General features: G+C 43.6%; 1 protein-coding gene across 8 annotated transcripts in view; it reads left to right on the top strand.

Annotated features, from left to right (window-relative positions):
* Positions 1-15,207, top strand: part of LOC128696160 (uncharacterized) — a 175,533-nt gene that overhangs the window by 79,769 nt on the left and 80,557 nt on the right. For all 8 annotated transcript variants that reach the window (XR_011393286.1, XR_011393285.1, XR_011393287.1 and 5 more), the window contains one exon: positions 13,097-13,244. Coding sequence is in view for 1 of the 8 variants with exons in the window: in XM_070095059.1 (XP_069951160.1) it covers positions 13,097-13,244 (148 nt within the window). In the remaining 7 variants the exon portion in view is untranslated. The remainder of the gene's footprint in view (positions 1-13,096; positions 13,245-15,207) is intronic.

Consider the following 15,207-nt stretch of genomic DNA (forward strand, 5'->3'; position numbering starts at 1 on the left):
CGCCCAGTATTGGGCCCCTACTTAAACAAGATGGGTCCTACACAGATGACAGCAAGGAAATGAGTGAGCTACTCAAGTCCCAATATGACTCAGTTTTTAGCAAGCCGCTAACCAGACTGAGAGTCGAAGATCAAAATGAATTTTTTATGAGAGAGCCACAAAATTTGATTAACACAAGCCTATCCGATGTTATCCTGACGCCAAATGACTTCGAACAGGCGATAAATGACATGCCCATGCACTCTGCCCCAGGGCCAGACTCATGGAACTCTGTGTTCATCAAGAACTGCAAGAAGCCCCTATCACGAGCCTTTTCCATCCTATGGAGAGGGAGCATGGACACGGGGGTCGTCCCTCAGTTACTAAAAACAACAGACATAGCCCCACTCCACAAAGGGGGCAGTAAAGCAACAGCAAAGAACTACAGACCAATAGCACTAACATCCCATATCATAAAAATCTTTGAAAGGGTCCTAAGAAGCAAGATCACCACCCATCTAGAAACCCATCAGTTACACAACCCAGGGCAACATGGGTTTAGAACAGGTCGCTCCTGTCTGTCTCAGCTACTGGATCACTACGACAAGGTCCTAAATGCACTAGAAGACAAAACGAATGCAGATGTAATATATACAGACTTTGCAAAAGCCTTCGACAAGTGTGACCATGGCGTAATAGCGCACAAAATGCGCGCTAAAGGAATAACAGGAAAAGTCGGTCGATGGATCTATAATTTCCTCACTAACAGAACACAGAGAGTAGTCGTCAACAGAGTAAAGTCCGAGGCAGCTACGGTGAAAAGCTCTGTTCCACAAGGCACAGTACTAGCTCCCATCTTGTTCCTCATCCTCATATCCGACATAGACAAGGATGTCAGCCACAGCACCGTGTCTTCCTTTGCAGATGACACCCGAATCTGCATGACAGTGTCTTCCATTGCAGACACTGCAAGGCTCCAGGCGGACATCAACCAAATCTTTCAGTGGGCTGCAGAAAACAATATGAAGTTCAACGATGAGAAATTTCAATTACTCAGATATGGTAAACATGAGGAAATTAAATCTTCATCAGAGTACAAAACAAATTCTGGCCACGAAATAGAGCGAAACACCAACGTCAAAGACCTGGGAGTGATTATGTCGGAGGATCTCACCTTCAAGGACCATAACATTGTATCAATCGCATCTGCTAGAAAAATGACAGGATGGATAATGAGAACCTTCAAAACTAGGGAGGCCAAGCCCATGATGACACTCTTCAGGTCACTTGTTCTATCTAGGCTGGAATATTGCTGCACTCTAACAACACCTTTCAAGGCAGGTGAAATTGCCGACCTAGAAAATGTACAGAGAACTTTCACGGCGCGCATAACGGAGATAAAACACCTCAATTACTGGGAGCGCTTGAGGTTTCTAAACCTGTATTCCCTGGAACGCAGGAGGGAGAGATACATGATTATATACACCTGGAAAATCCTAGAGGGACTAGTACCGAACTTGCACACGAAAATCACTCACTACGAAAGCAAAAGACTTGGCAGACGATGCACCATCCCCCCAATGAAAAGCAGGGGTGTCACTAGCACGTTAAGAGACCATACAATAAGTGTCAGGGGCCCGAGACTGTTCAACTGCCTCCCAGCACACATAAGGGGGATTACCAACAGACCCCTGGCAGTCTTCAAGCTGGCACTGGACAAGCACCTAAAGTCAGTTCCGGATCAGCCGGGCTGTGGCTCGTATGTTGGTTTGCGTGCAGCCAGCAGCAACAGCCTGGTTGATCAGGCGCTGATCCACCAGGAGGCCTGGTCACAGACCGGGCCGCGGGGGCGTTGACCCCCGAAACTCTCTCCAGGTAAACTCCAGTATGGTGTGATGGTGACAGTATGGTGTATCACTACAATGTAGAGAAAAATCTCCAATTTATGAAGGGTGCGATATCTTGAAGGGTGGTAATGACCCTCTCCAAAGAGGGTAGCCATCTCAGAGAGAGCTAGCTCTCTTAGAAGAGGGTAGCCATCTCAGAGAGAGCTAGCTCTCTTAGAAGAGGGTAGCCATCTCAGAGAGAGCTAGCTCTCTTAGAAGAGGGTAGCCATCTCAGAGAGAGCTAGCTCTCTTAGAAGAGGGTAGCTATCTCAGAGAGAGCTAGCTCTCTTAGAAGAGGGTAGCCATCTCAGAGAGAGTTAGCTCTCTTAGAGGAGGGTAGCCATCTCAGAGAGAGTTAGCTCTCTTAGAAGAGGGTAGCCATCTCAGAGAGAGTTAGCTCTCTTAGAAGAGGGTAGCCATCTCAGAGAGAGTTAGCTCTCTTAGAAGAGGGTAGCCATCTCAGAGAGAGTTAGCTCTCTTAGAAGAGGGTAGCCATCTCAGAGAGAGTTAGCTCTCTTAGAAGAGGGTAGCCATCTCAGAGAGAGTTAGCTCTCTTAGAAGAGGGTAGCCATCTCAGAGAGAGCTAGCTCTCTTAGAAGAGGGTAGCCATCTCAGAGAGAGTTAGCTCTCTTAGAAGAGGGTAGCCATCTCAGAGAGAGTTAGCTCTCTTAGAAGAGGGTAGCCATCTCAGAGAGAGTTAGCTCTCTTAGAAGAGGGTAGCCATCTCAGAGAGAGTTAGCTCTCTTAGAAGAGGGTAGCCATCTCAGAGAGAGGTAGCTCTCTTAGAAGAGGGTAGCCATCTCAGAGAGAGCTAGCTCTCTTAGAAGAGGGTAGCCATCTCAGAGAGAGTTAGCTCTCTTAGAAGAGGGTAGCCATCTCAGAGAGAGCTAGCTCTCTTAGAAGAGGGTAGCCATCTCAGAGAGAGCTAGCTCTCCTAGAAGAGGGTAGCCATCTCAGAGAGAGTTAGCTCTCTTAGAAGAGGGTAGCCATCTCAGAGAGAGTTAGCTCTCTTAGAAGAGGGTAGCCATCTCAGAGAGAGTTAGCTCTCTTAGAAGAGGGTAGCCATCTCAGAGAGAGTTAGCTCTCTTAGAAGAGGGTAGCCATCTCAGAGAGAGTTAGCTCTCTTAGAAGAGGGTAGCCATCTCAGAGAGAGTTAGCTCTCTTAGAAGAGGGTAGCCATCTCAGAGAGAGTTAGCTCTCTTAGAAGAGGGTAGCCATCTCAGAGAGAGTTAGCTCTCTTAGAAGAGGGTAGCCATCTCAGAGAGAGTTAGCTCTCTTAGAAGAGGGTAGCCATCTCAGAGAGAGCTAGCTCTCTTAGAAGAGGGTAGCCATCTCAGAGAGAGCTAGCTCTCTTAGAAGAGGATGTGAACTGTCTTACTTCCTCGCTCCCACGGCAGAATTATTAGAAACATATGGTGGACAAGGCATCACAAGACACAGTTCTTGACCAGAGTACATGCTCACTTATACTTACTCTTGACCAGAGTACATGCTCACTTATACTTACTCTTGACCAGAGTACATGCTCACTTATACTTACTCTTGACCAGAGTACATGCTCACTTATACTTACTCTTGACCAGAGTACATGCTCACTTGTACTTACTCTTGACCAGAGTACATGCTCACTTGTACTTACTCTTGACCAGAGTACATGCTCACTTGTACTTACTCTTGACCAGAGTACATGCTCACTTGTACTTTTGACCAGAGTACATGCTCACTTGTACTTACTCTTGACCAGAGTACATACTCACTTGCACTTGCTCTTGACCAGAGTACATGCTCACTTGTACTTACTCTTGACCAGAGTACATGCTCACTTGTACTTACTCTTGACCAGAGTACATGCTCACTTGCACTTACTCTTGACCAGAGTACATGCTCACTTGTACTTACTCTTGACCAGAGTACATGCTCAGTTGTGCTTACTCTTGACCAGAGTACATGCTCACTTGTACTTACTCTTGACCAGAGTACATGCTCACTTGTACTTACTCTTGACCAGAGTACATGCTCACTTGTACTTACTCTTGACCAGAGTACATGCTCACTTGTACTTACTCTTGACCAGAGTACATGCTCACTTGTACTTACTCTTAACCAGAGAACATGCTTACTTGTACTTACTCTTTACCAGAGTACATGCTCACTTGTACTTACTCTTGACCAGAGATGACTTGTACTTACTCTTAACCAGAGCTCACTTGTAGAGTACATCTTGACCAGAGTACATGCTCACTCTTGCACTTACTCTTGACCAGTACATGGTACATGCTCACTTGTACTTACTCTTGACCAGAGTACATGCTCACTTGTACTTACTCTTAACCAGAGAACATGCTTACTTGTACTTACTCTTTACCAGAGTACATGCTCACTTGTACTTACTCTTGACTAGAGTACATGCTCACTTGTACTTACTCTTGACCAGAGTACATGCTCACTTGTACTTACTCTTGACCAGAGTACATGCTCGCTTGCACTTACTCTTGACCAGAGTACATGCTCGCTTGCACTTACTCTTGACCAGAGTACATGCTCACTTGCACTTACTCTTGACCAGAGTACATGCTCGCTTGCACTTACTCTTGTACTTACGAGTGGGAACATGAGGGAACTGCTAATTTCTCCATAATATTAAAAATATATGACACCATGCCTTAATCAAGAAGCTAGAGATACTATGTCTCCCTACCCGTGACTACAAAAAAAAGAAAAAAGAAACAGTGATTCTAAGTTGTGTCCATTTGCAAAGGATGGAATTGAATGTGTTTTAGTCCAGGTCAACATTTCCTTTCTTGTGCAGGACCCCTGGGGAGGGCAGCCTGAGACTGATAAATGTATCCAGCGCAAGAACTTGTCACAGAAGGCACTCACAAGTGCGTAGTTACTCGTGCTGAAGAACAAAGAAACAGCAGTGGAGTGTTCATTCATACTGACAATCTTCAGGGTTACTAAGAAATTATTCTAGTGCATATACAAATCAGAAAATTCCATAATCTACATGAGGCCTAAACAAAGATATATAGAGCTGCAGAACAGCCTGAGGACTCCTATTTTTTATGATCCTTTATATGAATCCAAGGATTCTGTTCACTTTATTTTGAAGACCTATGCACTGTTGTCTTGGTTTTAGATTACTGATAACCAGAACTCTCAAATCCTTATCGCAATCAGTAATATTAAGATCTATATTATTTACTTCATATGAGGCATGGATGTTTTCTTGTCCAATGTTTAGAACTTTGCATTTGTCTATATTAAACTGCATCTGCCATTTCTCCGAGCACTGCATCAGTCTATTCAAATCTTCCTGGAGAGCTCGAATGTCCTCATTAGAATGAATTAGGAGACCTATTTTGTTGTCATCAGCAAACTTGCTTATGCTGCTATTTATTCCTTCTTCTGTGTTGGTTATGTAGATTGTGAACAACAAGGGGCCCAACACTGACCTCTGTGGAACACCGTTTGTGACGTGTCTCCATTTTCATTTCTCCCCATTGAAGAAACTCTCTGCTGCTTATCTATCAACCACACCTCTACCCAGGAAAAAAATTTCTCCTATTCTATGCGCTTTAATTTTTTTCAATATCCTCTGATATGGAACTCTCTCAAAAGCCTTACTGAAGTCCACATACACAATATCGTATTCATTACCATGATCTACCTCCTCAAATTCATTTGTGAAAAATGGAAGAAAATTCATAAGGCAGGAACGCCCCTTTGTAAACCGTGTTGAGATTCATTAATTAGCTTATGCCTTCCAAGATGGCTACGAATTGCCTCGGCAATTAATGATTCCATAAATTTTCTCACTATGGAGGTAAGGTTTATTGGTCTATAGTTCGAAGCTAAGGACTTGTCACCTGCTTTGTAAGTAAGTATTACATTTGTCATTTTCCACTTGTCTGACACTATGCCAATTTGTAGTGATATGTTGGAAAGGCAAGTGAAAAGTTTGCTAAGTTCCTCTTTACATTCCTTTAACACCCTTGTAAACAGTTCATCAGGGCCTGTGGATGTGTTAGGTTTTAATTTATTTATTTGTCTTGGGACCATGTCAATAGTTACCAAAATCGTGCATAGTTTATTATCGTCCTGTTCCACATAATTTATTATTTCTGGAATTTCGCTAGTATCTTCCTGTATAAAAGCTGAGAGGAAATATGAGTTAAACATTTCACACGTTTCTTTATCACTGTCAGTGACCTGACCTGAGTTTCTTTTGAGTGGGTCTATATTGTCCTTAATCTTATTTCTATATACCTGAAAAAAGCCTTTTGGGTTAGTCTTCGAATCCCTTGTTACTTTAGCTTCATAATCTCTTTTACCTTTTCTTATTCACTTTATTATTTCTCTCTTTAACTGAAAATATTGATTTCCTAACTGTCCATCCCCTCTTTTGATATGCCTATATATGCCTCTCTTTTGACCATTGAAACGTTTCAATCTATTGTTCATCCATTTGGGATAATTTTTGGTTGATCTAATTTCCCTACTTGGAACATAAGTTGCCTGGGCAGCTAGAACTATGCTCTGAAAACATCATATTGGCAGCAATGACCTGACCCATAGTCAGGTCATTCTAATTTAGTCCACCCAGGTAATTTCTCAGTCCCATGATATCGGCCAAGCAAAAGTCTGGGACAGAGACTTGATGCAGTTATCCGGGTAATTCCATGATATATTGAAACTAAGTGATTTGTGATTGCTTTACTCAAGCTCATCAATAACTTCAAGATTATTAATTAATGATTCCTTGTTGGCAAGAACCAAGCGAAGTACATTCTTCTCTCTAGTTGGTTCTGTCACAAACTGTTACAGAAAGCAATCCTGAATCATATCAAGAAAGTTACTATGTTCGAGATTTCCTGTCACATTGTTCCAATCAATTTGTCTAAAGTTAAAAATCTCCCACTAACACAACATTTTCATATCTAGATGCCTTATGAATTTCGTCCCATACTATACTCCCTATCAAGATGTGGAGGCCAATAAATTGCACCCAGAATTAATTTGTCACGACCCTTGAGTAACTGTAACCAAACAGATTCTGTGTCCAATGCTTTTAATCTTATATCTTGTCTAACACAACAATTTAAATTATCTCTGACGTACATCGCCACTCTACCACCCTTCTTGTTGACCCCAATCAATGTCGAATAGTTTCTAACCTTGTGCGTGGCATTCTGAAGGCATGTCCATATCTCTCAGGTTGAACCAGGTCTCCGTTATACTAATAGTATCTGTATTACCTGCACATGCTAGTAATTTTACCTCATCTGTCTTATTTCTTAGACTCCTACTATTAGTATAGTAAACCTTAAGGGAGCTAGTCACTCTCCTCTAGTGTCTCTCCTCGTTTGTTGATTAATTACTTTGCCTTTACAAGCAACTTATTTTGAATATTGTCTAGGAAACATATTTCTGAGGTACCCTGGAAACATCTTCTGTTTTCAATCCTTGTACTGCAGCCTGAATGTTTCTCACAAATACCCATACCTCAATAATCTATCAATTTAAAGTCCTAGACAAGTCAGCAATGATCCCCTCAATCGAGTTGGCTAATGCAACCACTTTGGCCCTTGAGAGATGTCCCCCATCTCTTGCATATATATCACGTTTGCCATAAAATTTGTCCCAGTTATCAATGAATGGGATTGCAAGTTCCTTGCAGTACCTATCTAGCCAGTAATTTACACCAATTCCCCTAGACATGAATTCATTGCCCACTCCCTTTCTAGGCAAGATGCTACATATGACTGGAATCCCTCCCTCAGACTTAATTACTTCTATGGCTGACTTGTTCTAAGACTTGTTCCCATAACCTGACATAATATTATCCAACTTCTTGACTATGTCATCAACACCAATTTCTGGGAAACCCACTCTTTGTCCAACATTCTTATCTCTGTTACACAAAGCATGGTCCATCTATCTTACCTGTGAGTCACCTACAACCAGAATGTTCTTTTACTGATTAGCAAGAGAATAAGTGGTACCTTTCACCTCGATATCCACTGAACTTCACTCATCCTGGAGAACAGAGAATCAATTTTCTACCTTCAAGTCCTCTCTATTAAGCTTCCTCATCTTGATTCTTCTACCTTTAGTGGAGACCACATTCCACTTGAAGCGGCTGCACTCTTCAACTCGCTGTTGGTTACCTTTTACTCCTCTCTGTTTCCACCGTTCGCAAATTCACTCTAGACGAATTTTCAGCTTACTATTTTCCTCTTGGAGAAGTAGAACCTCCTCCTTCAACACTTTAACCTGAGATACCAGAACACTACAGCAAGCCATGATGCTCTATAACGCTCCACACTAATCCCCCAGACAGCTAGAACAGGATGACCTTTGGTGACCACTAATCTCAGTGTTTCTGCACTAGAAAATTTAAATCCATGAGAAGTGGCCCAATGGGAAACATGGTCAAACACATCCTGAATGAAGGCCGCTGCCAAGAGACAGTCAGCACTTTCGTAAGCAATAGTGAAGTCGTCCACATAAAGTAACTACCAAATATACGATGGAAGAATGGAAGGTAGGTCATTTATAGCTAAGAGAAAAAGGGTAGTGCTAAGGAGACAACCTTGTGGGACTCCCTCGGCCTTAAAGCCTGAGGAAAGTGAGGCTCCAAGACAGACACGAAAATGCCTTTTAGATAAGAAAGTAGCAAGGAAGGTCTGTAGATTACCTTGGAGTGGGCCTGGGCAAAGATGTTATACCTCCAAGTGGTGTCATATGTCTTCTTGTGATAGAAAAAAGACAACCAGGATGGAGTGTTTATTAACAAATGTATTTTGCACATACGTATCTAAGTGGAGCAAAAGGTCCAAAGAAGAGCGGCACTTTCAAAAGCCATATTGGCGAGGTGAGTCTCCAAATACCATATCAGACGCCTATTCACCAATCATGTCATCACCTTGCAGACTATACTGGTCAGAGCAATGGGACAATAGTGAGAGGTATCAAGCCCCTAAGTGCCTGGCTTACGAAATAGTAGTACAATGACAGATTTCCATTGTTAATGGAGAACCCCTCGCATCCAAACAAGATTGGAAAGGCACAAAAGGACTGTAAGGGCTGTAGAATGCATATGCTGTAGCATACAGATATGAATATCATCAGGCCCAGCTGCCGATGACCGGCAAGTGGAAAGCCTGGACTCTAGCTCTAAGAGAGTAAAAAGTATGTTATAAGGCTCCATCCCATTAGAAGAGAAATCCAAGGGTGATTGCTCTCTGGCAGACTTTGAAGAGAGAAAAGAGGGACAGAGGTGAAGCCATTGAGAGGCATGAACAAGATATTTCCCAATTTCCATGGCAACTTCAAGAGGTTCTGTAACACTAACATCAGCAACCCGTAAAACGGAAGCTGGGTCCAAACTGCACACATAAAGGAAGTTGAGGTAATGGAGGAAACGTAGTCTTCCAACAAGTGTATTTTGCATCGCGTATGATACGGCGAGTGACTGCCCTTGCTGCTTAAAATCCAAAAGATGATATGCGGTCGAATTATATCGATGATGGCCCCACGCAGTGCATTTGAAATGCACTGCATGGGCACATGCAGGAGACCACAAAGGCACGCACATCTGAGAATGCCTGCCCAAGGTTTGAGGAATAAAACTGGTGCATCAGCTCATCAATAGTGGACGAAGAGAGCCCCCACAAAAAGCTGTAAGATGAGAGTATAGGTCCTAGTTCACTCGACCAAATTGCCAGCGGGGACTACGAGGTCGAGAACGTGTGGTAGAACTAAGAAGAATAGGAACGCGATCACTGTCATGCAAATCCGGGAGAATAGACCAAGCATAATCAAGTGCAGTTGATGAGGAGCAGATAGGAATCTCAATGCATGAGAGAGAGACTGAGTGCAAGAGTCAAAATTGGTTGGAGCATCCGTGTTTAAAATGTGAAGAGGATGAGAAGTGATGATGAGCATTAAAATCACCTAACAACAAGATCGGCAGTGGCAGAGAAAAGATTAAGAATGCAACTTCCGAGATGCAGAATGCACAAAAATTGGAGAGATATAGAGAGCAAACTGTATAACACCTGTGCAAATAAATATTGGCTACAGTATAATGCTGCAGAGAACAAAGACCTCTTGAAACAGAATAATGATGGTATACCAATGCGTACAAGAAGTTCACTCTCATTAAAAGTTTCACCAGGAAGGGGATCAGAAGAATGCAGCAGTACATTGCCCGATACGGGATGGATAACAGCTGAACGAACTTTAGGTTCTTGTAACTCGACACACACTCGAAAAAGTTTGGAGAAGAACATCAGGAGCTCTCCTTGATTACCTCTGAGGTAGGTATGCTAACAATGAGAAGATAAGATCTACAAGCTTGAAGGGTCAGTGAAGTCAATGTGTGGAGGCAATGGAATGCGAGTAAGCAGGGAGGCATCAGAATGTTGTGAAGGAAAAGACTGCTGCGAGAGTTGTGAGAACTAAGAAGGGGCATAAGGGGGCACACCAGTGACCATCGAGGGTTTCATCTCTGTAATATAGTCAGAGATAGTATCAAGTGTTTCAGCGGACAAGGAAGATGCCAATACCATGACTTCAGAGACAGGTGAGGAAGAGAACACATAGAGATCAGGGAGATTATAGAGGGTAGCAAAGAGGTCTAAGAGGGTGGGGGAGTATGAACCTGGTGAGATGTGTTGGCAGGGACAGAAGAGACCTATGGTGGAACAGGAGAGGAAAGAGGCTGGAAGCGGGCTGAAGAAGGAGTCTGGGGGTGAAGCAGGAGAAGAGGGGACCCCACTAGGAGGAGTGAACCTCCACCTTCATGTGAGAGTTAGAAAGGTGGCGAGAACTAGGCAATGAAGCCGAAAAGGAGAACTGTTGGGGAATTATAAGTACCAGAGGAATGCGAAGAGATTTAGGCTTAGGAGACAGGTTCAACTTTGCAGGTGATAGGCACAAAGATGGTGCAGGCGTGCGAGGCCTTTCACACTGAGAAACTAGCGGGAGTGGGGAAGCTGAAGAAATAAAGATAGGAAGAGGTAAGGAGGTGAGGGTTTCAGAGGGAGAAACCATGAATGAATGGGGGTGACCCCGGAAGACACTACACTGGAGGAGCTGGTAGGCGGGAGGTCCGCCGACGTTGGAGGTTTCCTAGCTACTCAAGAATAAGGACATCGGTGGGAAAAAGAAGAGTGAGACTTGTTGCAATTAAGACAAGTGGGGAAAAACTGCAATATATATTGGCATGATCCATAGCACTGCAGACTGGGCACTCTGCCACAGACCTGCAGTATTTAGCTGGATGTCCAAAGCACCAATAATTTCGACACTGTTGGGGTGTAAGGACTACTTTTCGGACCCCTAGGTGATGTCTTGTGGTATAAACAGAGGATGGGAGTTAATGGCAGTCAAAGGGTAAGTGGGCAATGTTATTGGGAAAGTGCCTCCGCCCACAAGAGGGCAGTACTTACGTACCCACTTTGAGAATCAGGAGGTCCTGGAGGGCTAATTGCTCTAAAATATCGTCACCTCAAGACAGAAAATCACACTGTACAATGGTACCACTGCAAGAATTGAGAGTAGTGTGCCTGTGAACTGTGACAGGAACATTATCAATAGAAGTAACATGGGAAAGATCATGAGCTTGGCCTGCATTCTGAAATGTAACAATGTGCACACCACTCTGAAGAGCATGGAAGGATATATTTTGGCCAACATGTTGTAAGAGAGCGTTACCGACACTGTGGGCTGAAAGATAATCAATAGGAGATGTCGGTTGCTAGGAAAAGAATTTAGTTCCCTGTGTAATTGTAAACATGGTGCATAAAGGAAGTGGATGTCATGTAGGTCGTTTCTGGGTGGAATGAGCAGAAATCGAAGAACTGTCATCAGCAAATGGTTTGGAACATTTAGGAATTGGACCTGAGACAGGTGGTCAATCTGAAAACCATCGCACTGTATTTGGGGAAACCAGATGCAAAGCTAAAGACGTACAAGGGACAGAGGAATTATAAGAAACAGGTGGAGCCTCGGCACGTGGAGCAGGTGATGAAGCGTCATAGCAGAAGGTACAGCAGTATGGGAAAAGTCTAGAGAATGGTCCATTAATGAAGCAGGGTCAAAACAGGATGCAATAACAAAAAGGGGCCTGGGAGGAGGAGGGAGGTCAAAGAATGAGGACTCCATGGTAGTGGTACACCTTTCTTATTATTATTTTCTGAAAAAAAAGAAAGAAAAGAAAGAAAGAGGGACAGTGGAGGGACAGTTATTAAAAGGCATGAAAAGGCCATTAGTTCCTCTCCTCATCCAAGAGGATCTAGACACCAACAGCAGCACAGATGCAGTGTGGAACCTGTGCCATAACCAACCCTTCACGCCAGTAAATCAGTGCTCTGGGATAGCAACCCCACATCCATCGAGCCACCTCAGCAGACAAAAGAGAAGGCGGTCGGATACCCGTCACAACGCATACCTCCCTTGGCTGCCACCTCCCAGAACAGACAAGCAGCCTCCAGAGATACAACTGCCACCTGCAATACACCCCACCCCGCCTCCTGAAAATCCAGGAAGGGAGTAGGGCGCCTCCAGGCAATCCAGATTCCACGACAAACTACACCACTCCCGAGGGACCCCATGGAGTGGAATGAAGCCCGGCGCACTATCCCTTACAAAGAAACCATAATCCCAGAGGGGAGGACCCCAGAAGCTACAAACAGGGTGGGGAAAAGGGTGGGATGGGAGGGGGGAGGAAAGGGAAAAGGGGGGGGGATGGAGACGATTGGATAGGAAAGGAGGATTGGAGGTAATTAGGTTCGGTCTGAGGAAGAAGACCAAAAGGTCCAATTCCTCAGACCAATAGCCTCTTTACCGTGACAAGGAGACCCCCTTAAAGAGGCCAGATATGAGTAACCCACTATATTCCAGGTTTTCAGAGACACTGGAATACACTCATTTATTATCCAGACTTTCACAGGTTACTCATCATCTACAGCTTCTGTAAAAGAGGAACCTGACAGTCACTGCAGAGATCTCTTGAATCGCAGATGCAAGAGATCTTAGTTATCAACAAAGATGAGTGGCTTTTCTTGTCATACATCTCCTGTTATCATGCAGAAAAGTGTAATTATCTAACAAGTTCCTCTACAGTGTCGGTGCGTTGATAAAGTTGTGGTGATGATGGTGACATCATGGTGATAATGGTGACGTCATGGTGATGATGGTGACAGTATGGTGTACCCCTACAGGTGTGAGAATGTCAGCAGCAGCAGTGACAGCAGCAGCGTTGACGTCACTACCCAGCACACACAAGGTGACGCTTGAACTGACTGACGTGAGTGATGATATAGTGAGTCATGCCTGTGACCTGGTCCAGGAGCTACAACCACCAGGAGGGTGAGTCCTTCACTGTTGTTCTTCTGTTCCCTTCAGTGTTGATGTACCTGGTGTTTAGTGCTATGAATGACACTAATGTGAGTGACACTGATGGGAGTGACACTCTTGTGAGTGACACTGTTGTGACACTGGTGTGAGTGACACTAATGTGAGTAACACTGTTGTGAGTGACACTGTTGTGACACTGAGTGACACTGATATGAGTGACACTGATGTGATTGGCACTAGTGTGAGTGACACTGATGTGAGTGACACTAATGTGAGTGACACTGGTGTGAGTGACACTGGTGTGAGTGACACTGATGTGAGTGACACTAGTGTGAGTGACACTGGTGTGAGTGACACTGGTGTGAGTGACACTGATGTGAGTGACACTAGTGTGAGTGACACTGGTGTGAGTGACACTGGTGTGAGTGACACTCTTGCGAAAGTGTTGTCAGTGTCACTGTTGAGAGTGATACTGTTGTGACACTGAGTGACACTTTTTTAAGTGACACTTTTGTGATTGACACTATTTGAGTGACACTTGTGAGTGACAGTTACGTGAGCGAGACTTGTGCAACACTTTTTCTCCTGTTTTACATCCTCCAGAGGTTCCTAACAACCCTGTGATGGTCTAGCAAAGACTCACATAACACTAACATACGTGGAGACCCAGAATGATGTAAATCAGCAGCAGAAATCACCCAGATATACGCAATATTATCAACTAAAAAGACTTGTATTACCACCACCTACCCAACTGCTATGCGAAGTGAAATTTCTCAATATCTGCCCATTACCCATTGCCAACAAATTATCTGAAGCTACTGTTAACATAAGAACATAAGAAAGAAGGAACACTTCAACAGGCCTCCTGATCTATGGGAAGCAGGTCCATGTTCCCCTCCCCAAATAGCCCAATGACCCACCTAGTCAGGTCACTTCCACTTAAGGAAGGAGCAAGGCATCAGACCTAGTAGGACAAGCTAGTCAGGCCCAACTCACACCCACCCACACCCACTCATGTATTTATCTAACCTATTTTTAAAACTTCACAACGTTTTAGCCTCAATAACTGTACTCGTGAGTTTGTTCCACCCATCCACAACTCTATTGCCAAACCAGTGTTTTCCTATATCCTTCCTGAATCTGAATTTTTCCAACTTGAAACCATTGCTTCGAGTCCTGTCTTGGCTGGAAATTTTCAACACGCTATTTACATCCCCTTTATTTATTCCTGTTTTCCATTTATACACCTCGATCATATCCCCCAAATTCTATGCCTTTCAAGAGATTGCAGATTCAGGGCCCTCAGTCTATCCTCATAGGGAAGATTTCTGATACATATGACCAACTTTGTCACCCTCCTCTGTACGTTTTCCAGAGCATTTATATCCATTCTGTAATACGGTGACCAGAGCTGTGCAGCATAATCTAAATGAGGCCTAACCAAGGATATATAGAGTTGAAGAACAACCTGAGGACTTCTATTATTTATACTTCTAGATATGAAGCCAAGGATTCTGTTAGCTTTATTGTGAACACTAATTAATGCACTGTTGTCTTGGTTTTAGATTATTGCTAACCAGAACTCCTAAATCCTTTTCACAATCAGTAGTATTAAGATCTACATTATTTAGTTTATATGCGGCATGGTTATTTTCCTGTCCAACATTTAGAACTTTGCATTTGTTAATATTAAACTGCATCTGCCACTTCTCCGACCATTGCATTAGTCTATTCAAATCATCCTGGAGTGCTCTAGTGCCCTCATTAGAATGAATTGGCCGGCCTATTTTGGTGTCATCAGCAAATTTGCTTATGTCGCTATTTATTCCATCATCTATGTCGTTTATGTAAATTGTGAACAACAACGGGCCCAATACTGACCCCTGCGGAACACCGCTTGTGACGTGCCACCATTCTGATTTCTCCCCATTTATGCAAACTCTCTGCTGCCTTTTTGTCAGTCATGCCTCTA

The sequence above is a fragment of the Cherax quadricarinatus genome, chromosome 48 (assembly GCF_038502225.1).
Source record: "Cherax quadricarinatus isolate ZL_2023a chromosome 48, ASM3850222v1, whole genome shotgun sequence".
Taxonomy (NCBI): Eukaryota; Metazoa; Arthropoda; class Malacostraca; order Decapoda; family Parastacidae; genus Cherax; species Cherax quadricarinatus.